Source organism: Musa acuminata, chromosome BXJ2-4 (assembly GCF_036884655.1).
Source record: "Musa acuminata AAA Group cultivar baxijiao chromosome BXJ2-4, Cavendish_Baxijiao_AAA, whole genome shotgun sequence".
NCBI lineage: Eukaryota > Viridiplantae > Streptophyta > Magnoliopsida > Zingiberales > Musaceae > Musa > Musa acuminata.
The window spans coordinates 41,235,780-41,261,746 of NC_088341.1; the positions used below are offsets into that span (position 1 = coordinate 41,235,780).

Here is a 25,967-nt window from a genome sequence, read left to right on the forward strand (position 1 = left end):
AGATTCGAAGTTGACATTTAATTTATAGGCATTTTTACTGAGCTACCAGATATTATATTGTACAGGAACAATGACAGAAAAGGATTCATGTATTGGATACAGAGAGTTTAATTTGGCTTACTGAAATCATCTGGCAAGAATTGCATGTAGAGGAACTGTAATGATGCTGACTTATTCCCGCACTGTAAACAACACATCTGAAGAGTATCTGAAATCAACATGCCTGAAACCGAATGTACTTACTTCATTGAGCAACATGGTAAGTTGCTGAAACCATTTAGAAGCAACCACATCTGGTAAAGAAAGAGGATAACAAGCTTAACTCACAATATTACTAGGCTACATCAAGATGTTCTATATCTAATCATTATGTCCTTTGAGAATTGCAAATGAGCTTCCAGTTCTAATTAAGTAACCATAACATAAAACAGCGGTTTGAAATTAAATTGAGTTCTAAATTAGAGGAATGTTATGGTAAAATTCCGTTTGAGATAATGTGGTAGAAAGCATCGTGCGGCTTGAAGTTGTTCTTGGCTCGGCACAGTTCCTTCTGTTCCATTAGGATTTTAATTTGTCTTGGGTTGATAGTATATGATGGAGCTCGAGCAAAAAAGATTGATTCATTTATCAAGAGGAAAAATCTAAGGTTAGTGTCTGTCATTCGATAAGTTAGACCAACAAAAATTATTAAACAAGCTTAAGTTATGTCAACGCTTGTGTTGAATCACAATAAATCACAGTAAGTCATCAATAACTCCGTTGGGCAGAAGCCAGCCACCATCAAGCTCTGCACATCACATGGATAATGGAAGTATTACACAGCAACAGATCAGGTGTTGTGTGTATGAGAGAGAGAGAGAGAGAGAGAGAGAGAGAGAGAGAGAGATAGGAATGCACGAGGAACAGTAAGCCTAACCAAAAAGGAAGTTTGAGAAGAACATGAAGACACACAGCAGATAAGATGTTATGTCAATCCCATCACATCTCTTCCTACTGCGAATACATAGTTGGATGGAAAGTATTCCTTATAGAAAAGCGAGACTTACAGAAAAACGAGTTTATGGAATACAACAAGGGATTCTATGAAAGGAGGATCGTGGCATTATATATATATATATATATATATATATATATATATAATGAGCAGCAAAAGTTCAATGTTAAAAGAGTTCAATTGTCGCATAAACTGAGACACTGAAATTTCTGCAATCAGTATTACAACCAAGATTCATACATCCTTCAAAATCAAATACTAATACTAATCAGTGGATTTAAGTAAACTATCACATAAATGAGGGTTTTCGAATCATTGTACAGATGAACATTGTTTAAAAGAGGCTGCGTAAAGCATATCTAGACCAATCAAGTAATCACCTGCCTCTCTGCATCCCGTTGGTCTTTTTAACTTCCACAGGCTGCAACTATAGATCAATCCAGTGCAAACGATGCAAGAGCTCTAAAACAGCCTGATCACTCGATGAGCAGTTTATCGTAGTGATAACCGTTCGAAGTATGACTTTTGTATCACTATGTACAACACACAAGTATACATCCATAAATCGGAGGCTGAATTATCGCCTCTATAAGATGGAAGCATCAACTATTGTTCTCTTGCAACATATGTGACGGCGAACCAAACAAACTAGCAGGAAAACCATCCGAAAAAGAAGTTTGAGTTCCCCTTTTGGTTGAATGATACGCCACTCAACTATGATTATTTAGTCCGCAGCCCTTCCTTTCCCTCGAGGCAATTTCTTTGTGGCAGCTGCTGCAATGAATCATGATTCAGCAATTTACCGAGGAATATATAGTGAAACAGCATATAAATACATAAGCTCAGGAGAAGACAAAAAATGTATTGCTACCATCCTCAACATCCTTCATTTGGTAAAAATGAGGTGCTATTTCAATCAGCCACTCTGGTTTCAATTCTATAACCTGCATTAACAACAATATATAAATTGATACCATTTGCTTTCGCCAAAGGATTTGTATGCCAACAAACTGGGACAGGAAACAAGTGCTACCTGTCTCATGTATTCTTTTGTGGTAAGGACAAGTTCATGGTATATGACCCACCGTGGTAGCACCTAAAATAAAAAAGGGAAACAAGAAAGATCAGACAATATCCGCCATAAAAGATTAGTTCTTTTAATAAATTGACACATGTCTTTAGGTGCATATTAGACATTTTAGCTACCTATCATGATTATTAATATTAAAAAGAAATTAAAAATTCAGATGACCAATATTCAAAAGAATCTAAAATTTCATAATGGAACTAAATTTCTTCATTACACGACAAAAAATTGTGATAACCGCCAAAGTTATAAATGAATTCAAATATTTTAGCTATTTTTACCCGGCATAGTTGCCAACAAATGCAGGGCTCAAAAATTACACAAGAAACTTGCCTCAGCTAGACCAGAACTCGGATGAATGTACACTGTTTGAGGATTTTTCACAGTTTTGTAAGCCCCAGTTTTTTGCAGCTTTGCTGAATGATGGAAAAAACCTGAAAGGAACAAAGATTAGGTCATAAAGATATCAATAAATAGATAATATCACAGGCACCAAGACAAACATGCCACATTCCCAAACCTGATGTAATTGCCTTTTTTACTGCATCCAGGTCGCTCAAATTTGAAGTTGGCTCTATCTCAACCCTTTCCAAGAGGCCCTCCAACTGATCTCTGATATCTCTTGCCCGTTTCATGCTGCGAACCTGTGAAGAGGTACATATCAGTAGAAACTCATCTGTAGTGACTGAAGAAAAGATTGCTAGAGATAATAACAGTTCCAAACATATAGTGTAAGTAACTAAATCAATTTGGTCAAATTAGTGAATACTAGTAAAAGAATCGATTATTTGAGAGAAGTTGACATAAAATTGTAATATGTGATTTTTTTACCTACACCAACAAGTAGACTTCAAGGAATTCCTGGTTCATGACATTTCAACCAAATTAAGCAATCACAACAAGAGAGGCAAGGTGCAATCTTGGTCCGAGCAGAGCACCAATCATGCTGGTTATATGTTTAGATGATAATTTCTGAGTAAAAACTATTTCAGCAACTGCGGATTACCAGGTACACTGGTTCTACAAGGCACTCCACTATTAATTTAAGTAGAATAAAGCATGTTTACAAAAACACAGGTCTATATTACTACAGTTGCTTGATTATTCATTGCCATTCTACTTCAGCCTTGTGTCATATGCAACTTACAAAGTCTTGTTCATATAACAATATTGCAAACTAATGGAATCCTGATACAGTATACTTTCACAGCATATATATATCTAGAAAATAAATGAAATATTTGAGATCAAGTATATCAAGTCCACCAGTAGAGATTTTAGCATAGTTATCAAAGAGAAGATTCTTAAAAAAAAGAAGACATGGGAATGCTCATGACTCAGAAAAACATACAGATGATTTTATTACCTGAATATAATTTTCATAGCACCACTGAGTAGAGTAGTTAGTTTCCTTCCACGAATTGTACACCTGAAATAATAAAATCAAGTACGCTTTATCACTAGAATCATAAATTAATAATTGTTGTTGTCAGCTATTTTAGAAAGGATTATGCGATATACATTTAGCAAAGCAATGTGATCCCCAACATTCCCAGTGTGAAAATTCATCCTCGCATTATCTGCATGCACTTGTTTATCTTTTGGACGATAGAAAATTGAATTACCAACAGACAACATTGAGGAGATGGATATAACCTCCTCGGAGCACTTGTATTTTTCTGAAGCCACTATCATTTTGGAGAGCATAGGGTCTAGTGGAAACTCTGCCATCCTTCTTCCAGTCTTGGTCAATTCACCACGGCTGTTTAATGCATTAAGAGCATAAAGTTGTTCAAGAGCCTTTAGTAATGCCTCTGAGGGGGGAGGATCCATAAAATCAAAATTAACCAAGTCATTGATACCCAGACTTTTCAGTGTAAGGACGACATTTGCAAGGTTGGTTCTCTGTATTTCTGGTACAGCATTATCATCAAGATCATTCTGAAAATTATATGCAGTATAAAGACGAAAACACTTTCCAGGCCCAGTACGTCCAGACCGCCCAGCCCTTTGCATTGCTGATGCTTTTGAGATTGGATTCACTAACAATGATTCCATACCAGTTCGTGGATTAAAGGACTTTATCTTACAAAAGCCTGGATCAACAACGTACTTTATCCCATCAATTGTGAGTGATGTTTCTGCTATATTAGTAGCCAACACAACCTTACGAGCACCTTCTGGAGTAGGTTCAAATATTTTTGCTTGAAGCTCAGTTGGAAGATTCGCATAGATTGGGCATATTATTAGTTCTGCTATCTTTGTACCCAAACCCCTTGTCCTATGCTTAAGAATCTCATCAATTGTTTCGATTTCCTCCTGGCCTGTGAGAAATACAAGAATATCTCCAGGTGGTTGTGTCACATGTATCTGAAGAACTGTGACAATGGCAGCATCAATATAGTCTGCTTCTGGTGCTGTTGTGAAGTGAATCTCAACAGGATATCGCCTCCCAGGTATTTTGAAAATTGGGGCCGAGTCAAAATAATCACTGAACTTCTCAGCATCAAGTGTTGCACTTGATATAAGCAACTTAAGATCTTTCCGGAAGCGAGATATATCCTGTGAGAAAACAAGTAGCAACCATATTTAATAAACAATCCAAAAATAAAACACCCAAAAACATGTTACATTTCTGACAGGCAGCTTACCTTTACCAAACCAAACAAAATGTCTGTTGACAATGTTCTCTCATGCGCCTCGTCCACCATGATAACACTGCATTTGACATGAAAAGATAAAAAAACATTTACATTTATGAAAGAAAAGCAACAAAAACTTGGATGGAGCATTCATAAAATACCTGTAACTAGCTAAGTCAGGTTCACTAAGAAATTCCCGAAGCAACATCCCGTCAGTCATATATTTCATTATAGTTTTCTCTGATGTGCAATCTTCAAAACGAATAGAATAACCAACCTGTAAAATAGATCAATTAACAATAAGAATCAAAGAGCACCTGATCAGATCACAACTGGAGAGTAAATAAAGACAGTTTTAACTATAGCAGAGATGTGTGACAAGACAGACCTCATGACCAAGTTTGACTCCCATCTCCTGGGAAACCCTTGCAGCCACACTCATGGCTGCAACACGGCGTGGCTGAGTGCAACCAACCTAAAACGAGGCAAAAAGGTTATAAAATGTCACCAACACAAAAGATTTAAAACAATCCTATGTTATAACCAAGGCTTTTCATTTTGCGGCACATCATGTGCCAGCCAGCTGCCAGAATGGCATGTGCCAAAGTACAATGCCATGCCAAAAGTCAAAAGTCAGCACATGGGGGTGAACCAGAAGCATTGAGAAAATAAAGGAGGCAACCAGAGCACAAAATCTATCTTTGGCACCAAAAACAATTGGCATTAAATGTTCATCTCCAGCAGCCTCCACTCTAGCGCCTTCCTTCCTAGAAACAGAGCAGCATTTGAAGCCAGGATGCATGCTGCTGTGGGAGTGGAAGCATGACCAAAACCCTAGACTTACAAAAGCCTCATATGGTATAGTTTCCTGATAACTAGAAAAGCCAGACCATGATTGAAGCTGAAAAAATTCAATTCTTTTATATTACAGAATGATTAGTCAGATCGCATCTCTAAATTAAACATTTTGGACAAGAATGAGCATTTACATGAAATTTTAATTTCTTACTAAAAGTTGGTTTACATGTCACTATGAGCTAAATATTGACATCGGTTAAGAACTTATAAAACAGTAAAAGAAAATTGTCCTCTCTGAAAAAAAACTGCATTCCATATTAACAAAGATAATCAACAAAAATGATGGATACTTGAATAATATTAGGACTGCACGCATGCACGCACACACACACACACGCACGCACGCACTCACACACACACACACAAACTAAGCAATAGAGAAAAAAAACTGCAAACATAATTTGGCTTAAAGACCATACGTGTAACATGAGTAACTTCACACAGAAACATCTACCTGTCCCCGTTTTGTATATCCAGCCTCATGTAAATATTGGGGTATTTGAGTCGTTTTACCAGAACCTGTTTCTCCAACAATGACAAGAACCTATTCAACAGAAAAAAAATGCCATTAAGAGTATATAATGAAAATGATCCACTATTCGAAAAAAAACATAATGCATATGTATACATATTAGCTGGGAAGAAACAATGCGGTAAATTCCATGTGCTCTAACTGGTTCCCAATCAAAATGAGAGAGGAGTAAATAAATTGGCAACACAAAAGAAAAGAAGATGAATGCAAATTAGGAAAATTTTCCTTCTCTCACAAACTAGCACTAAAAATAAGCCTTAATTTGGTCGATGATTTTGTTGTCTCACATGTTCAATGTAGCTCCCAGATTATATGGAGAGACTTTGGCTTCTTTAGAGACGACTCTTATGCTAACTTATTATTATTTCTCCTTGATTTTTTTTAAAACAAAAATAATTTAAAAAATTATTGAAAAAACAAATTTATTATAAGTATGTTATAATTGGGCAAACAAAGCACAAGAAAATAAAGATGTAGATTGTAGATAATTTCCTTATAAAGAAGAAAATCAAAGTTAGTTATACAAATTCATGCACAACCACAATATTATATTTATGTATTTTCTTAAAATAAAGCAGATAAAAGTTTATCCTACAATTCATACTTTCCTCGAGCACCTCAATTCGGCATGCAGCCTCCAGAAATGGTGCAAATCAAATAATATACAATTAATTCATGTTAACAAAATTACTAACCTGATGATCTTGAACTGCCTGAAGCAGTTGTTCCCGGTATGGATAGATTGGCAAAGTCTTTCTCTCTTCCTGATAGAAAGGATGAAATAATCAAATATTGAATATTGTGTCAAAGTATAAGAATCATGGTCAAAGAACTTCATAGAACCATTTGATATAAAAAACACTATTAGAAACTTAACCCACCACCTCCAAAATGAATCCTATCAAAGAAAAAAGCATACTTGAAGTTTATGCAACGCAGTTTTTGCAATTGAATCATCAGGATCCTCAGAAGGCATCTCATCTTTATACTGCTCAAAAAAGGAATGTTTGGAATTAGAAGCAAGGTGGCACCTTCGTATAGTTATATAAGCAATGTGATTTTTAGTCGCATACATTGACACCATCCATAATGGACTCCTTGATGAAGTCAACACCATCTTCAAAGACATACCTAGTCAGAAAACAGAAGCAAAACAATCAACACAAGAAATAACAATAACAGTTTATATTATACATCAGTTCAGAACAAGGATTTTAATTTTGAATAATACCGTCCAGTACGGGTGGTACATACCGGTCCATCAGCAGACCGGTACACGGACCGTCCGCTACACGACGGAAGCATCGATTGCGACTGTTTCCGTTCCTAAATTGGTCGGTGATGGAGAAAAAAGAAGAGGGAGAAGAAAAACAAAAACCTGGAGATCCGACGTGGCGACGAAGCCTCGGCGACATCGCAGGGAGAAGCGATTTCTTCTCCCCAGCAGAAAAAACCGACCGAGGCGACGCCTTTCTTTTTTTTTCGCACAAGGAAACCGAGCAACGTCGCCGAGGCAACGTCGCCTTTCCCTCTTTTTCTTTTTGCGCGGGGAAACCGAGCGACGTCGCCTTTCCCTTTTCTTTTTTTTTTTGCGCAGGGAAACCAAGGCGACGTTGCCTTTCCCTTTCTTTTTTTTGCGCAGGGAAACCGAGCGACGTTGCCCTTTCCCTCCTCACACGGGCAGAGCCATCATTTTTTTTTTGTTTTTTTTATATATATACCGAGCTATCACGACCTTAGCTGGTTTTGCCTAAGGCGTGCGGCACCCTCGCGCGTCCGTCCGCAAAGGTCAGCCTCCCCGAAGCCTCCCATTGTCCCTTAGGACCAACAAAAGAGAGAACGGGTTAAAGAGAACGCCTCAATCGGGATCCACAAGCAAACATGTCCGAAAAGCACTTCATAGACAATGCAAGTTACAAACAGACTTTACAAGCTCTGAATAGTTGCACAACAAAGGGTAAAATGGTCCATTACAGACCGAAAAGCTCTGTCACGTGTCCACATGACACAACCTTTATTTACAAGCCTAAAGAGGCCACCAACCCAACTAAAATGGGACTTATAAGCCTTCGGCTGCCCCTCTACCTGCTGTACAAGGCATGAACATGCCAAAAGACAACGGACAGACATAAGCATTACATCCAACATCTTGTTTAGAAGTTTGTCCGTTACATTCTCCCCCACTTATCCCTTCGACGTCCTCGTCGAAGCCTTTGTGAACACTGCAACTCTTCGCCTTTGCTGAGTCTTCAATCTTCTGCTCCAGCTGCAATACGCCTCCTGGCTCCCAGCTGCTCTTCGCTGTTGTTTCTGAGTAGTCGAACCTTTGATCCGCCATGCTGCTTCAAGTCGCCAATGACTCTGACTCTGGTGTGGGGTTGGCTGAGTTGTATTGATCCTCGTTGATTCCTGCGGATCCACCAAATGAAGGAAAAGACCATCCTTACTGCGCCAGTCTCTCAAAATTTCCCCATACTGCTTGAACTGGGTGGATGCTTGTTGGAGCTTTAACGAGCATCGCCTCGCAAACTTCTGAAGTTTTGGGTCCTTCCTCCACAAAATCTGCTCATTGACTCTTCTTTCAGTTAGTTGTCACATCCAAGTAGGTTCGCATCACTTCCGCTTTTGATTGGCATTTCGTAGGGAAATGAGGCGGACAATCTACTCTCAGTAGCACTGATCACCGCTGGTGAGGATTTGACAACTATTGTCTTCCGTTATCTTCGAAGGGTCTTTGAACTTGTGCAGAGCTCCTCTGTTGGATAGATAAGAGAACTGGGGTACTCGGTTTCGCCCATTCTCTTAAGAGTTGAGAAGGCAAAGGTTACTTGACTTCGCCCGCCTCCTCGAGGTTGTACTTCATGCATCGAGCTGGTTACTAGCCTTCGCCTGCTCTTTGCTCACACTTCTGAAGCACTCGAAGTGTTTGCACTCCTTGCGTTAAGTTAGCTACTGTGATTCACCTTCTCAAAGCCATTGAACTTCTGGAATGCAGGAAGTTTTCACCCCAACTTGGAGTAATTCTCTGATAGATGAGGTCGCCTCTGGGATTGTACCGTCTTCTCCATCAACCCTGCCGCCTACTCCACTAAGTAGCAAAGGTACAGCACCGCGTACTGCCTGCTTCGTTCCTTGGTCGTGCACTCTTGCATGACCCGAAGTCCTTCACTTACGGCTATCTTGATGAGAAACTTGTTGACACCGGTCTTACGAAGTTTCTTGGCCTCTGCCCTTCAGCCTTGTCTCGGTACTTGGAGATTGCCTCTGCATGCTCCACCTCCTCGGCCCCTTTCACGACCAAGCGCTCTCCCTCCGTGAGAGCAAGGGATCAATGACTTGCACGGAAGTCCCGCCTCTGCGGTACCATGGCGCTGCCATGCCCATGGCCCTACTATCCGTCGCCTCGCCTCTGTATCCCTTTTCTTCACAATCAGTAGAGATGTCTCTGTGGCACTCCTCTGAGTCCACCTCCATTCTAACTGATGCTTGATTTTTGGGTAGCTAAGTCCCTCTGGACTCATCGTCGCTTCCTCGCCCCTTTCGACCCCCTGCTTCAACACCTCTATGTTCTCCAAGCAGTCCGTTTGGTCGATGGAAAGACAGACTGCAACTCCCATGCATGGCCTCTGCCATCACGTTGTAGAGTTTGCACCGATTCTGTTCTCCTTAGCTTCCTTGGTAGCAACGTTCGCTTACTCGACCTTGTCCTCTGACTTGTCGGGCTCCCTTAAGCGAATATGAGCTCTGGAGAAGTCCAACTCTCCAGCTGCTTCGATCATACCTCTACATGATCAAGTCCCTCCCATGGAACTCACTGGTACTTGCATTTGAACTTTTCCCTTGGTGGAACACAGCCCCCATATGCTGATGACCAAGGCTTTCATCCGATGCAAAATTCGATGCACGCCCGGAAGACCCGCCTCTGCGGTACCATGGCCTTCACTCCTTGAATCCATAGCCCTTCTTGCCGTCGTGTTGTTCATCGAAGTGGAGCTTCCAGTAACTCCCGATCATACCTCCATATGATCTCATCCCTCACGGGACAATGTCGTGTGTGTCGCATTGCCACGAACTGTTCCACCACGATCCGCTGCACCATGTCGCCTCCTGGTGACATCTCCATTGCATTCTGATCTTTTTGGAATAAACTCGAATTGTGAACCCTCCATGTGTGGCCTCTGCCAATACATCGCAGGGTCTCCTCCACCTTCGATTTTGTTCACTCCTTTGGCAATCGACCTTCATCCACCCACTCTTGGGTCACACCTAGATGAAGCACCACTCTAGGGCAGTCCGTCGCCTAGTAGCTCCCGAAGTCCACCGACTTCACTGTAGTTTGTGCACCATTGTCTGGATCCTGGGCCTCTGCCCCTACCAGCACAATCTCCGCTACGCACTGCTTCCTTCATGGCAACTTGAATGGCAACACTGTGGCATATTCTTCAAGAGTACCCGCCTCTGCGTCCTCTTGCCCCGTGCAAAGACCTTCTGAACCCAACTTCGCCTCCGCAAATTGAGTCGCCTTAGTTCCTCCATCAAATGCTCCTCCGAGATAAGGTGTAAGTGCCCAGAAGCTCCCTTCGTCTTTGGCACCATGCAAGATGAGTCCGCTCCGTCAGAATGAAGGACCCATGGAACAACATGATCCTACCCTTGCCTCTGCAAGAGTTCATGTCTTTGACCTCTGTCTAAGGAAAGCACTGTGCTTCTGCTCCATGTTCCAACTTCTCTGCTGGCTCCCTTCATGCGGCTTGGGTACTTCGCCAAGTTACACCCAAGTTGCTCCGCTCCTCGTTTTTGCATTGAGTCGATGGTGGCCCTCACGCCCTCCATTCCACGGGTCAGCCCTCCCTTGAGTCCGATCTCCATATCGACTCTAAGTGTGCCTTCATTTAAGTTGCTTCAGGTCGCTCCCCCACTTGATCTCGCAATGCATCCACCAATGCATTCTCTCGAGCGAGATCATGCGACAACTCCTCGCCGCTTGCTCAGTCCATCGAGCTTCATGAAGTTGTTGTTTGTGAGGTACTCCTCCTCAACATGTGAAGTCCGTCTCACATGATTCTCCCTCTGGAGTGCCGAGACTTATCCCTCCTAGATAACTGTCCCGTTGGAGCAACATCTCTCTTCGTTTCGGAGACCCCCATCCCCTTGGACTACTCCGATCTGCTGAACAAACTGTGCATTGTTCTGCCTCTTGCAAACGCACTTGCTAGATTGCGCCTCCACGTCAATACAGCCACCGCCGCACCCCTCAAGGCCTAGCAACATGCTAAACTCATTGCACACTTCAGCCTCCTCCGGACGTATCCTTCACATGACGAAGAGAAAGTTTCAATGCTCCATGGCGCCGAGTCTCGGTCGCCTTGGGATGGCCACGAACATTCCATCGTCCGCATACAAGCCCATGCATGAGTACCAAATTCTTCGAGTTAGCAATTCCCCTCACCTCTGTGAGCTTTGCATAACTCTTTTGGTCGTTGAACAACTCATTCCACCTTGAATGGTCTCATTCTTGCCAAGCGCCTCGCTTGCCTAGAGCACCATCAAGTATAGTTGTCAACATTGAGCCGTAGCTCAAACTCAGCCATCCCAACCTTTGTGCGCTCCAAGTTCAACCAAGCTTGCCTGTTCTCGTGGTGCCTCTTGCACGAAGGGTTGGCCATTCCTCTGAATGCCAATCTCAGATGCTCGCTCCTCTGAGCGACTCTTTTCCCTACATCTCCATGCCCGTTTTCCCTCAAACGGTCGCGCGTGTGCTGACTGCCCTCAACGCAGCCCCGCTAGGTCCCCCACGTTTGCATGTCAAGTGTTTCTATGAGTGCTTGTCCCGCTCTGATACCATAATGTCACGACCTTAGCTGGTTTTGCCTAAGGCGTGCGGCACCCTCGCGCGTCCGTCCGCAAAGGTCAACCTCCCCGAAGCCTCCCATTGTCCCTTAGGACCAACAAAAGAGAGAACGGGTTAAAGAGAACGTCTCAATCGGGATCCACAAGCAAACATGTCCGAAAAACACTTCATAGACAATGCAAGTTACAAACAGACTTTACAAGCTCTGAATAGTTACACAACAAAGGGTAAAATGGTCCATTACAGACCGAAAAGCTCTGTCACGTGTCCACATGACACAACCTTTATTTACAAGCCTAAAGAGGCCACCAACCCAACTAAAATGGGACTTATAAGCCTTCGGCTGCCCCTCTACCTGCTGTACAAGGCATGAACATGCCAAAAGACAACGGACAGACATAAGCATTACATCCAACATCTTGTTTAGAAGTTTGTCCGTTACAGAGCGGTATACCGAAATGTACCGCCCGGTATACTTATACCGTGCCATACCGAACTGAGCTTGAAACTTCAGTACGGTACGAAATTACAAACCTTGGTTCAGAATGTCAGTATATTAAGCCAATTGCTCATTAGCATTTCCAAATCGTAAAAAAAACAATAAAAATTAAAATTAAAACATACTGATAGTCAGCTGAAGCTTGCTTTTTGTCCTTCGAACCATACTTTAAATTTGCCTTCCCTGTGTCAGAAGCATATTAACATCAATATAACAAAAGAGGACAAAGAGAAGATATACCCTAACGAACTAGTCATACCACTTTGATAGTTTTCCCATTCTTCCTGTTCAGCAAAGGGGTCCATCTTTTCTCCAGCACCAGCATCCCTAGAAAGGACAAAAAGTAGAAAAAAATTGCAGATTTGGATGAACAGAATACAAAAAAATTAGTCCACCACCACGACAACAACAAGGTCAGAAATGAATCAAGAATACGATGACCATCAACTATAAAATGATGATGACATCTATGCAGTAAACTGTTTTACCTGTATCGCAGCATAGCTGCCGCAAATCTTCTCTCTTGATTTACACCACCTTCTTGGTCATATGCCTCAGGCATTCTATACTGCAATAATATTGGCAAACAACTATAAGAAATGGTACCGGCACAGTTAGTAGAGATCTAAAATAGTTGCAGAAACGAATTTACTTCAGGAAATGAGCATTATAAGCTGAACCAACATATATTCGCCCAGTCGTAGTGGCAAAGTATGATCAATAACCTTGGTATACCATGGTGTTTAATTTTATGACTATAGATAACAAAAAGCTTGAATAAAGGATTCTAGGGATCTTAATGCTTTCACTAGATACTGATGGTTGAGGATCACATATAAATGAACTCATATAGACTCAATTGCAGCATTTACTTGTACTACTTGATTTCAGACTTAGATAATCTAAGAGACTAGAATTTCAACCTCAAAGAATCATAGCAAATCAAGGCTCCAGATCAAGTTACAGTCTCACCAAGGTAATGAATCAAAATAACCATGCCCGTGAATATTGTATACTGAGTGATCAATGTATTATTTTATAGTGCATTTGTGATTTTAAAATCGACATGATCACTCAATTAAAATGATTAAATTCCAGTACAAGTTAAAAACTTACATCAAAGGTTCTAAATACCTGCCCAACACCGTTTTCAACAGCCTATCAAAATGGTACCAGCAAATTTTACCCTAATCAGACTGGAAACCAAATACCCAAACCCAATTTATGTACATATTTACCTCCCTGAACCTAAGTATGGATACCCGAAGTCATCGGGTGCTGAGAAAGACTGATGTACCACCAATCATAATTACAAAGGCCAATTTAACTACATGAAAATACAGTTACATGGGATCAGTAATTAAATAAATACAATTTTTAACAGATTCATGGAGAGGCAAGAAATCTTTTGACAATACCATCTGATGAAATAATGAGGAGCACAGCCAAAAGGACAAGCAAAAGCATAACAATAGTGGAAAACTAAATTATGACCACAACTTAAAAATAAAGCACAAAACATTTGCATCTCAAAAATTGCTTTATAGATCTAATAGTAGTCAAGAAAACAGGAGGATTACAAAAACACACCTAGATAACTGCAAGCAAAAGTTCATAATCTTGGATCTTCCAATAAAAATTTTCCATCTAATTTTTGCACAATAAATATTTAAGGCTGCAAGTCCAATTTGTGGATTTCTAAGAACAAACTCGATGCACGTGGCTCACACCAATGAAGGATCTATGAAAGGTCAATGTCTGCTGCTTTATCTTTATAAGTGATTGTTCCCGTGACTATGGATATTGGATCACAGAAAATGAATTCTGATAATAGATAGATCCAACCTAATTCATTTCCAAACCCAAGAAACGAAACAACTAAGAATAAATGACTCTTTACTTCTCGAATTATATCCCATCACTTCAATTTTCTGCAGTTAGGTAAAATCACTGTGTCATTGGCAGAGCCAAAGTATAAGATTGCCCAAGTCTTCTAATATCGAGTCATGAAACAACTTCTTTGCTTGGAAATGTAAAGTTGTGCTCATTGATCCTCCTGGGACCTCATATTGATGGTAGACTCATGCACTAGAACCATTCTATGTAACCTAACTATAACTAAGGTTTTTAATCTCGTATCATACCGGCATACCGAGCGGTACGCCAAAGCATGCTTGATGAGATTAGAGGAGCTGCCGAAGTTTCTGTGCTTGAGTTGTGCCACCTCCATCGTCAATGATCCCATGATGGTGATACATCTGATTGATTTCCCAGGAGATAGTTCACACATTATCTACGCCATTGCTGAAGGAAAAAAAAAAAAGAGGAAAAGTTTGGCATCGCATTTTGTGAAATCCATCGTGGATCTGCACAGCGCTTTGACTCGCTGTGGCTGCATGATTCCTTCGCGCAGGTGCAGATCTGCTTTGTTGTTCTTTGACCTCCTGTGCAGAAGGCGGTGGTGGTAGTTGCAGGGGTGGAAAGTGAGGGCTGCTCTGGCCGCTGGTGGTGGCGGCGCCAACGGAGGGACCGTCCTGGGTCTTGTCGCAGAGATCTGACACTAAGAACCGGGCAAACATGGTCTCATTCTAGAGGCTGGAGGCTCTAACGAGGAGGAAGTCCTCACAAACTTCGCCGAGCAGCGAGCTCGGGGATGACCGATACCGGAGGAGGCCAGTGCTCATCTGCTGCTGCTGGTGGTGCCAAAGATCGGATTCGGCTTCCGTTGTTCGTTGTCCACTGAACAAACCGACGAGCGGGTAAGGAAGGTTGAGATCTTTCGACGGCCGCACCAAAGGAGACCTGTACATCACGTCTCCTCCTCCCTCTTCTTGACTCCCAAACTTCCCTATCCTTGCTACCACTTCAAATCAAAAGAAGTTTCTTTTCCCACAAAAGATCTGAACCTACAGCTTCCGCCTCTTCGCCATGAGTGCAGCTCCAAGAACCAGCTTCCCAGGAAACCACCCACATCCAAAGCCAAATCAACCAAACTATGTTATCAGCTAGAACGAAGCAAATTAAAGAGGCCATTCCGATTGGGAATCTCGGGGAGGAACCGATAAAAATTATTCCTTTCACGACTCGCCTCCCTCTCTGCCACCTTTAAATTATCGATAAAAATTTGGTATCACCCGGTAGCGGGCAGTCCACGTGCCGAGAGGCTGTCGGACCGGCACGTACCACCCGGATATGAAATTAAAATCATTTACTACAACATACATAATAAAATAATACCAAATAATATCCTGACAAAAAATGCACCAAATATTAACTGGGAAACAAAGCAAAATTCACAACCCAAAAAAATAAGAATCAATTGTTGTTTAAAAATAGTTGGGTACAAACCAAAGGACAAGTAAATTTTGACAAGATAAATTCAAACATATGTTTCTCATACTCATTTGTAACTGTTAAATGTTAATAAGATTGAAGGGAAATTTTTGTCACTGGTCAAAAATCAATTGAAAACAAAGATAAGCTTAGCAAGTATAACAAAAACTTGGGTTATAGAAGCATCAAGTAATAGTGCTGCCAATGTGTGTTATTCATGTTGCATAGAAGCAACACCAAGAAAGGATATGAAATCATTACCACCCGAGTAAACTGAGAAAAGCTTAATTTATATACATTGTTTTTTTTCAAAAGAGAAGTGTACTTGCAGGTGGTGAAAGGGACTCAGAAAAAGAACAGAAATGTGAACTTTAAAATTTTGGAAGAAAAGACACAAAATGCATACTAGCAGTTGCTCGTAGTCGGTAGCATTACCTCATTGATGTTATCCACATCCTCTAAGTGCTCTGATGCAAGTTCATAAATTTTCTTTTTGTACCTAGAAGAAAAATAGAATGCATCAATAAATCAGATTTACAAGTAAATTTTTCGAAGCAATTGAGTTCAGAATAAGCACTTGCTAAAGGGCCTGTGATTCATGATGATTGAGAACTACAATAGCCACTAGAAAGACAAATCCCAGAGGCTAACCGGAGGACCTATATAAAAATGCCTCTCTAAGCATTTGACAGATGACAGCATACAATTATTCATAAATTGATGGACTTTCTCCAAAACCTACTCAAAAAGCACTGCAAGGGACCTGCCAAGGGAGGTTCTTAAGATTTAAATTGTCCCCTCTGTCAAAAATATCTCCCATTTAATGCTTAAAAGATCAGCATCTTGAACAAAATCTTAACAAAAAACCAACAAATCTTCAACCAACCATATGACAATTGTGCACTTGGCAGACATTACAATGCAAAATTACAAAGCTAATGAATGTCCATACTAAGTAGAGTTATAAGTAAATTTTCAATAGCAAGTCCTAATGTGTCGAGAGATATCAACTGAACTTAAGATAATTGCACTAATTTGGATAACTAGTGAAAACATAATTTCCCACTCTCTTCATAATGATGGTGGCAACTCTACTCTGAAAGTGGCATTTCGTACTTATTCATTTGATGCCTTTTGAACTATTATGCTATCCAACATATTTTTGTCTCGACCAACCACCCACCCTCCCCCCCCCCCCAACCGCCCCGGGCCCCCCCCAGCGCAAGCACGCACCCATGCCCTAGACGCAGTCTCTTTCTCCCCAACAACTACAGCGTATCCTTGGTGTCGAGAGATATAAGTAAATTTTCAATAGCAAGTCCTAATGTGTCGAGAGATATCAACTGAACTTAAGATAATTGCACTAATTTGGATAACTAGTGAAAACATAATTTCCCACTCTCTTTATAATGATGGTGGCAACTCTACTCTGAAAGTGGCATTTCGTACTTATTCATTTGATGCCTTTTGAACTATTATGCTATCCAACATATTTTTGTCTTGACCAACCACCCACCCTCCCCCCCCCCCAACCGCCCCGGGCCCCCCCGGCGCAAGCACGCACCCATGCCCTAGACGCAGTCTCTTTCTCCCCAACAACTACAGCGTATCCTTGGTGCACAGCGGTTGACTTCATCACCATCGGCGAATAGCAACAGCAGCGGCGACGTGTTCCTCCACCAGCAGCAAGCTCTTGTCGCTGCAGCATTTTCCTTGGCAAACAGTGGCAATGGCTTCTTCCCCTCCAGATATCTCTCTCTTTCTCCTCATCAACTTCCTCCTCCTCCATCGCACACTCCCTTCTCCTCCCTCTTCCCCATTCATCGCAGCCCCCCACCCACCCCAGCCTCCTCGCAGCCCCCCTTCCCCGATACCACCCTCCCTCTCCCTTCTCTTCCCTCCTCCTCCCTCCCTCTCTCTCTCTCTCTCTCTCTCTCTCCCCCCACCCCCCCAAAAAAAAAAAAAAAAAAAATTCATCGCAGCCCCCCCACCTGCCTCATCGCAGCCCATCCCCCCCTCCTTCCCTGATTCCTCCTCCCTCCCTTCCCCGACACCAACCTCCCCCACACACTACCTTTTCCTCCCTCTCCCTGCCTCTTCATCGCAGCCCTCCCTGCTCCTGTTCCTGGACTATAGCCCCCTATCATCCCTCTTTCCCAACCACCTAGCTTAACAGGAACCCAGACTCCCAGCGACAAGTCACCCAACCAACACTCCCAAAAAATTGGGTATCCACCGACAGCCATCCAACCACACTCCTCTCATCCCCCAACATGCTCCTTTCATCCTCCTTCTCCTTCCATGTTAATATTTTTATTAATACATGTGGATTTAGTATCTGTTAGTATTTGTCATTAGTACTTTAAATGAATGCAACTTTGATGTGTTATTTTTGTTTTAGTTTATTTTTATCAATCATGATTTATAATTTTTAAAATAAAATATTCGAGAGCGCCTCCTTATGCTCAGGTGAGCACCTAGCATCTTGGACATTTTGGCACCTTGGCGCCTAGCGCCTTTGATTACACTGACAAAGGGTCAGTTATTTCCTTTAAGGGTATAATTATCATGTGCATTTACTTCAATATTTTGTTTAAAAGGAAGAAAATAATAACATAATCTTCTTATTGTATAACAAGATGATAGAAGTCTACATTTCTTAATTCTGAAGAGAATTTATAATCAACATCTGCTTGTTGTTTGCATTGTTAATTTCAGTGATCCAAGGTTCCTCATACTGCAAGTGCATAAAAACACTTCTACGATAAGAAACAGTTGAATGGTAAACTTATCTATGGGATCTCTAACCTAATCTATTGCATTAAAAACAAGTGTAAAGATTTTACCTATAAATTTAGCAGCCATTAGATGTGACAAGTGATTCCCATTTAAAGATAAATTGCATCCACAATTTTAGAAACATCTGGTCCTTGTACTTTGAAGCTTGTATTAGTTAACTCGCCATATATTAATATAAGGACTCGAAAGATTTTCTATATACTGTCAATTATGCAGCTAATATTGGAAAAATATTATCCCAAACTCCAGAAGATATAAACTTCACATGCCAACCATGCTCAGTAACAGTTGCAAAATTGTATTTTTATTACAATTATGCACATAGGATTCTTCATAATTACGGTTCAAATAAGAACAACAAAAACAATGGAGAAAAGGGCAATATGATCAGTAGAAAAATTAACATGAATTATATCCTCTAGCATGAGAAAAAAGCCATAAACTGCACATACCTGAGTTCACGTTCTTCTGCTTCAGTCAACTTTACACCCTCAAAAATATAATCATGGTCAATAATTTCATCCCTGCAGTAACAGAATACCAAACAGATTCAGAGTATCAATCAGATAACACGTAAACATGAAAAAGCAAAAGTGTTGAGCAAATCAAATCCAATAAAAAATATGAACGTTATCATACATACCGTAGTTCCACAAGCTTCTGGTCCCTTCTTTTCTGCAAATATACCTGCCTTGAAACTTTCCTGGTATAAGAAAAGCAGACATCAGAGACTAATATGGAGATTATTTAGCTTCAGATATATGAAAAGTTGAGAAATTTGTTAAAAGCAAAAATGTGAAATGTAATTATTTGTCTATTTGAACTTCCTTTTTGTTAAGTTTAAGGGGTAGATTCGAATAATGTTAAAGATACCTTCAAAACAAACTCAACCTCACATATTTGTGGATCTACTGATGCATTTCTTTTGGATCTTGGCATCAGTGCGCAAAGGAGTATAGAAGAGCCTCCCTTCCAATGTGGTTAACTATAACCGCTTTTAATTTAACTCATAGCTAGGACTTTCCACAACATTATATACAAGTTTTTCACCTAATTCTCTATATTTATAACTAAAAATTACTTCCATATACCACAACCACCCTGTTCTCTTCTCCCCTTGGACCCTATGGTTGAGCCTGCCTTCTTTCATCTATCCGCACGTAAAGTTGTGCACGCTCCTTCATTATTGTATATCTCCCCGGAGATTCAGGAAAAAGCGCAGACCACATTAGAGGGTGAAGTGCTTCAATGCGCAGCGAGAGATGGACCGAGATAGGAGCTAATAGGCAAGCCTCTTGTAGTAAGACAGATATGCATGTGGTAGAACTGTTGACAGAGTGGTCCAGCGGAGACCTTTAGGGACGGTCCTATTTCTGCACGAATCCAGAAGAACGATATGATGTTAATGAATAGAGCCTTTATATCAATAAAGCTTCTTGGCCCTTGTTTCAGCGATCAATGACCCTGTAACAGTGAGAGGAGGTGTCCCGCAAAAAAGGAATGGTAGGGTGGGTAGGTCAGAACTCAAATCGTCTTTGTTCCGGTTGTCTATCCGCTTTTTCATTGTGAAATACTTATGATAGGTTTTTCAAAGTCACATTAAGTATAATCAATCGGGGTACCTTCCTTATCGATAACTTAAGGGTGTCGGCTAATAAATCCACTTTCTCCAATTTCTTAATAGATCTCCACTTTCTCCTATTTCTTAATAGATCCTTTATCCTATTTATATAATGAGTGGTTTTTCTCTCTTTTTTGCCCCCTTTTGAATAAGCTACTGCTGCGGGTGGTAGGGACTCAATGAACAAAATCTACCAATAATTTGACAAAACAAAACTGACAGACAAATGCAAAATATAATTCAGCCATAGAAGACCAATGCAAAACAAATATAAGTGCAAGAATAAGAACCTTAATTCTGAAGTATCATCATCCTCCAGAGCCTTGAACCTCCGAATCTGATCCTCTGTAGAAAAAAATAAAAATTAGATGTAATACAGTTTCCTTAAAGCAACTTGAGTAACCAATGAAGGGAACTAACCTTCCTCCTCCTTGGTTAACTTTGGCTCTGTCAGCTGTTGACAAAAAAAGATTTAAAAAAAGATTAGAAAGATATTAAAATGAAACCAAGCATTTCACATGTTGGAGGAAAAAAAAAGAACTTGATAACAAGGAAAAAATGAACACACAGTTTTTTTAAGAGCAATGAAAAAAAATACAAATAGAAACTCTAGAACTTCCAGGTACATAACATAGTTATTGGAGGATATAAAATAAACTTAGGTACCATATTATTAAATTATTGGTCTAAATTTGAGTAGTTATGAAAACAAATTTTCCAATTCAGACAAATCAGTTTTATGTGTACTTATTTCAATAGATTAAAGTTAAGAAAAAAAAACCCAAATTAAAACCACAGACACACTATGGCTTAATTGAGTAAATGATTCACAACTAAGATAATATATAAATGATATTTCAAGCACTTAGATCTCATCTTTCGTAATTGATTTATAGAGATTAATTGAAAAGGATGAAGAAGTATATACCTTCATCACCAATGAGGAAAATTTTAGGCCATTTAGTTCCATCCATTCTACAACTTTTAATAACTACACCTTTTTAATCATTTAAAACCAGCAATCATAAAACAATTCTTGTATCAAGAAGTAACAAGGTTAACAACATTGAATATTTCATGATGAGGTTATGATCCACAACGTTATATCATAAGCACATACAGAAGTAACACACAAGACAAAGATCATCTGAGAAAGATATTGATTCACATATATAAATTGTATTTTGGCAACATGGTGAAAGTAGCAAAACTAAACCCCAGTGAATTTCCTTACCTTCCGAGTCCCCGCTGCATCTCTTTCTCTGATATTCTTCTCCAATTGTGCTCTTTCTTCTTGATCACGTCTTCTCTCTTCTTCTGACTGCATAATGATGCATTCCGCAACAAACTTTAAATTCATGGCATCACATTGAACAAGATCATGCTAAGAAACATTCATGGCAACTCTTTCTGCATGAAGAGATAATGCTGCATACAATAATTGACAGAACAATATAGTGATAATAGCCGCTAGAACTTGGATACCCATCTAGTATAGGGATAAACAAGTCAAACAGATGTCCGTATGAGAGTCTAAACATATAGTTAACAAAAAATTACAAGTCCAAAGAATAGCTTAAACAGTGTCAGCCAAATAATCCCACATTTAATGTGGTAACTGGTGTGTCACAATGTCTACTCTAAAGCACAAAGCTATTTGCATAACCTTTCAGCCAACGTTAACAGTTTACCATCAAGTGCTTGATATTTGAGCAGGTTTAATCATTGATCACAAACATCACAATTCATTGTAAAACAAAAGTCTTTTCAGCCTTAACTTTGAAGTCGGTTCATGTTGATGACTTCAATTTGGGCAATAAGATATAATCTAAGTTTAAAAAAGCTGGCAAAAAATAGAGTAGACTATCAGTGTTTGGACAAACTAATTTTTAAAAAATATTAAATTTGGAGAACATCAATGTTACGGAAACAAATTAAAAATATTAAATTTGCAAGGGGTTTCAAGATTAAGTGATCATGAAAAATATATGGCACCTTCAACTATGTAAGTTAAAATCCTCCAAGAAACACTTGCAATAATCTTGTTCCATATTAACATGACACAAACTATTCCTCGTTTCACATTTTCCATCAACATATATGAAACTTCAAACGGACCTACACTTTCAAGAATATAACTACTTGCTTCTCTAATATAAACATCTATCACCAGAATTCTTTATGTTTCATAACTATTCTAAAAATATATATTTTGGTAACATATGACCAAACTCTACAAAAAATCCTCTCTGTTGTCACATGAAATGCATTATGACATTTATTAACATTGATCACCGCACAAGAAAGTCTCTTTTGATGGTAGCGTACCAGCAACTAGCATGGGTTGAAGTTTCTGCAGGCACAGATCATGCCTAACAATAGCCAAGCTACCAACCACGATACATTATGGGAAAGACAAGTTTTGCCATGTTTCAACCGGCATGCAGGCCATGCTAATGGTAATATGCTGCATAATGCTATGATGACAAAACATAATTATCTACATCTCAAGATAAACATATAAAAATTTGCAAAGTTAAGATACTTGTCAAACATACCACCAAAATGGTACTGATCGATCCTAAGTATCCAACCCAAGTAGTTTTCATCATCCCAAAAATATATTATACTTCATTGTGATTTGCAAGACACCAAAGTAGTTGTTTCCTATGAGAGTAGTTTGTCTCAGTCATCTTGCATTAGTATAACCAAGTAGAACTGTGGATATTTTCCAAAAAGGAAATGTTGAGAGCATTTTAACTAATTTATTTTGAATTAGAATTCTTGGGTAACATGTGATAATCTGATCAAATAGAGCCACCATTATTCATAGAAATTCAAAAAAATTCAGAAGATAATAATTCCCTCAAAGCATACCTCAACCTCATCATCATCTTCATCTACCTTTGATGTACGACTTCGAACCTGTCGGTCATTCCCTTCTTGTCTAATAACCTGCAGTATAGCATTAAGTCAAAAACAAAAGTAAGAAACCATTAGAAGAGGCGTCAACCTGAAACTTACCACATGAAAAATAAAGTGGAAAAAAAAGAGTAATATAATGCCTCATCATCTTCAGCATCATCGGTCTGGCTCTTCTTTCTAAAGCGCTTTCGATGAGAACCCACTTTCTCCATCTGAGAATCTACATGATTGGCTGGTGCATGGCTGTCTATGTCCTCATCATCAGCATCCAGAAGTTTGTAGCTCCTCTGTTTTTTTGCAAATTGAGTTGCTTCCTTTTCAGCTTTCTGATAATTCTGAGACAAATACATACAAGCAATCAATTGAAATTATAATTTACAGCCAGAACTTATTCTGTCACTGCAAGTATATAGAATGAAAATAACGTTAATCAATTTTAAAAGAATGTGCATATTCTTATAGGAGCTAGCAATCATTACAGTTTGAATAATAAAGATGCAAAGAACTGCTAAAACTAAAAATAAACATCAATGAAATTGACAACAAAGAATATAGTCGAGTAAACCCTGACATTAAATGGACAGCATACAGTTGTCATCCATCACCAGAACAAATCATGAGAGAAGGAATGATCAAAAAATACTGAAACCGGTTACTAGGCTTGATCAAAAAATACTTGCCAGCACGATACTCATCAACATCAGCTTTTGTTTAATAGTCTTTAAATGTTTAAATGTTTAAAAAAGAAATTAATCCATCACTACACTAATAATGTACAAAGTGACCAACTAACAGACCACAAAAATGTTTATACCTGTAGCAGAGAGCACAAGACAACTACAGACTGCCACGGCACTAAAACCTGCTCATGTTTCCTTATGTCCCAACAACCATGTTGTCAACCCATGTATCCAACTCACTACTCTTCATCAACCAGCATCACAATAATAATTTACTATATATTAGTTTTAAAAGATATAAATTTTATACTTACCTCAAAGACCACATAATAACTTAAACCCAAAACCAATATTTACAATGGAAGTATTGAGTTACCCTATCATCCAACAATCACAGGAATGTTCACCATTTTCTCATTGTAAAAAAAAAATAAAATAATTAACAAAATATTCTACTCTCTTAAACGCATTGTGCTGATCAATTTTGACAAAGATAAAGCTCAAGAGTCCATACTCTGAGTAGCTATAAGCACTTTCCAGCACCTACTGAAAGATGAACTTGCAAACAGACTAGTCCTTTTTTCCTACTGCATTGTGATAAAACTTCTTAACAAGAACAAATTTTGATTCACTTTAGCTAGTTTCTTTATATCATTGCATGCACTATGAAGCAATATCACCCGTAAAGCCAGATGAATCTTTAGGTGCATATCTTCCATATAAATTTACTTTTGACAATCACCATCCAAAACAAAACAATGGCAGAAGTGGCAGGAAAGCACAATCCAAGCTCGAGTTACATGAGAATTCAAGAGAACTCACACTAGGACCAGTCTTCTTATGTGGAACTTTTGCATATATCTCTTCAGCAAAGGAGCGAGTTTCTGTTGACGAAGAAAACCCAAACTCTACGAGTTTACACATAAGATCAGCAGGCGAGGGTGACTCTTTAGCTGTCAATGCATAAAAGAAATATATGTTCATTGTCTTTTTGACAAAACAAAAGGAAAAGTCTAACAGAAAAAACATCTAATTCATGCTTACATAATCTAATGACATACTGAACAACTACACCCTTGGAGTAACCCATCAAAGACATAAGCTTATCTGAGACCCATGTCCTCAAGTAGCTTTCATCCGCCATCTTCCTCCAATTGTGCAAGCTTAAAACTAATTATTCGAAGGTAGATACTTGAGGTGGCAAATAAAACGTCTCTTTGGCTTCCTATGGTAAAAAGAAGACAACGGAAGGATTATAACTTCCCTAATGATCAAGCTAAACAGAAAAATAATTGCCATCAATATCCATAGAACAGGCGATTTATGTACAACTTCTTATAGACAAAAAATTGTTAGGAAGTACATATCCCTTTTCTACTCACTATGAAAAACATTTACCACAGATTGCATGGAGAGTGGAAACATATAAAGTTTGGTGCATCATCCAGAAAACATGTAAAGTTGGTGCTTCCTTGAGATAAAGCATTGGGAATTTGGGATGGGAGGGGAGGAGAGGAGAGGGCAAGAGAACAAGAGAAAAGGGAAGGCGAGAGGAGAAGAGAGAGAAGCGAAGAGAGTGTAGGAGATGTGAGGAGAGGAGAGAATAGCACTCACGGGCAAGGGAGGTTGCGGCCTGCAGCAGCAGTAGAGAAGTGCTCCGCCGACGATGTTGGCAGCGGCTAGGGCTCGCGACGCCCGCCCATTGACGACTTCCGTCGAGTTCGTTTTATTTATTGGAATATCAAGCCCATTGACGAGTCGGCTCAGACGAGTCAAACGATTTCACCGAGTCGACTCACGCGTCGGCCCGACCCACTACATTTCCGTTTCAAAGACCGACCCAACTTCACGGGCCTGCTTTGGTCCGTGAAAATAGTACGATTTCCGACCCAGATCTCAGCCCTACATCAGTTAATTGATCATCCAAAAAGGTGGTACAAAGACGAAGCCATTAAGAAAGGTTCAATAATCTTTTATACTTGCATATCCGTTCTTTGCCCAGTTTAAAATAGTGCATTTGACCATATAAATTTTAAGATAGCACAATTGTCCTCATCATCCATGTGAGTTTCTATCATTAGCATCCATGTCAAAATTTCATACTAACCACTAGTTACTAATCATAGTTACATCGCAAAGATTATAT

The 25,967-nt window shown here is 39.7% G+C and overlaps 1 protein-coding gene across 6 annotated transcripts; it reads right to left on the reverse strand.

The window, feature by feature from the left end:
* Positions 1 to 1,174: 1,174 nt before the first annotated feature.
* Positions 1,175 to 25,591, reverse strand: LOC135610919 (pre-mRNA-splicing factor ATP-dependent RNA helicase DEAH1-like). Of its 6 annotated transcripts, none has more exons than XM_065105984.1 (28): positions 25,436 to 25,591; positions 24,866 to 25,046; positions 24,644 to 24,774; positions 23,282 to 23,476; positions 23,094 to 23,171; positions 21,451 to 21,537; positions 20,637 to 20,670; positions 20,507 to 20,561; positions 19,239 to 19,298; positions 19,048 to 19,119; positions 16,232 to 16,295; positions 12,952 to 13,031; positions 12,723 to 12,790; positions 12,589 to 12,646; positions 7,187 to 7,244; positions 7,033 to 7,101; positions 6,809 to 6,877; positions 6,036 to 6,125; positions 5,112 to 5,198; positions 4,885 to 5,000; positions 4,733 to 4,799; positions 3,738 to 4,643; positions 3,448 to 3,510; positions 2,602 to 2,725; positions 2,415 to 2,515; positions 2,028 to 2,090; positions 1,866 to 1,938; positions 1,175 to 1,768 (listed from the first exon to the last, which is right to left on the reverse strand). In XM_065105984.1, the coding sequence occupies exons 2-28, from the start codon at positions 24,963 to 24,965 to the stop codon at positions 1,719 to 1,721; spliced, it is 3,018 nt and encodes a 1,005-aa protein (XP_064962056.1). In that variant the 5' UTR covers positions 24,966 to 25,046; positions 25,436 to 25,591; the 3' UTR covers positions 1,175 to 1,718. The 6 variants fall into 6 exon arrangements, 5 of the variants coding, with proteins under 5 accessions (XP_064962056.1, XP_064962055.1, XP_064962053.1 ...); XM_065105983.1 differs by having other exon boundaries at positions 1,175 to 1,765; positions 3,603 to 4,643; XM_065105981.1 differs by having other exon boundaries at positions 3,603 to 4,643.
* Positions 25,592 to 25,967: the final 376 nt, after the last annotated feature.

Excerpts from the sequence above, each read along its gene's own strand:
- LOC135610919 (XM_065105981.1), bottom strand. The coding sequence starts at position 24,965 with ATGGCGGATGAAAGCTACTTGAGGACATGGGTCTCAGATAAGCTTATG. Across the intron at positions 5,199-6,035 it reads GATATACAAAACGGGGACAG|GTTGGTTGCACTCAGCCACG; the intron begins GTAGATGTTTCT and ends GCCTCGTTTTAG. Across the intron at positions 4,644-4,732 it reads TTTTGTTTGGTTTGGTAAAG|GATATATCTCGCTTCCGGAA; the intron begins GTAAGCTGCCTG and ends GTTTTCTCACAG.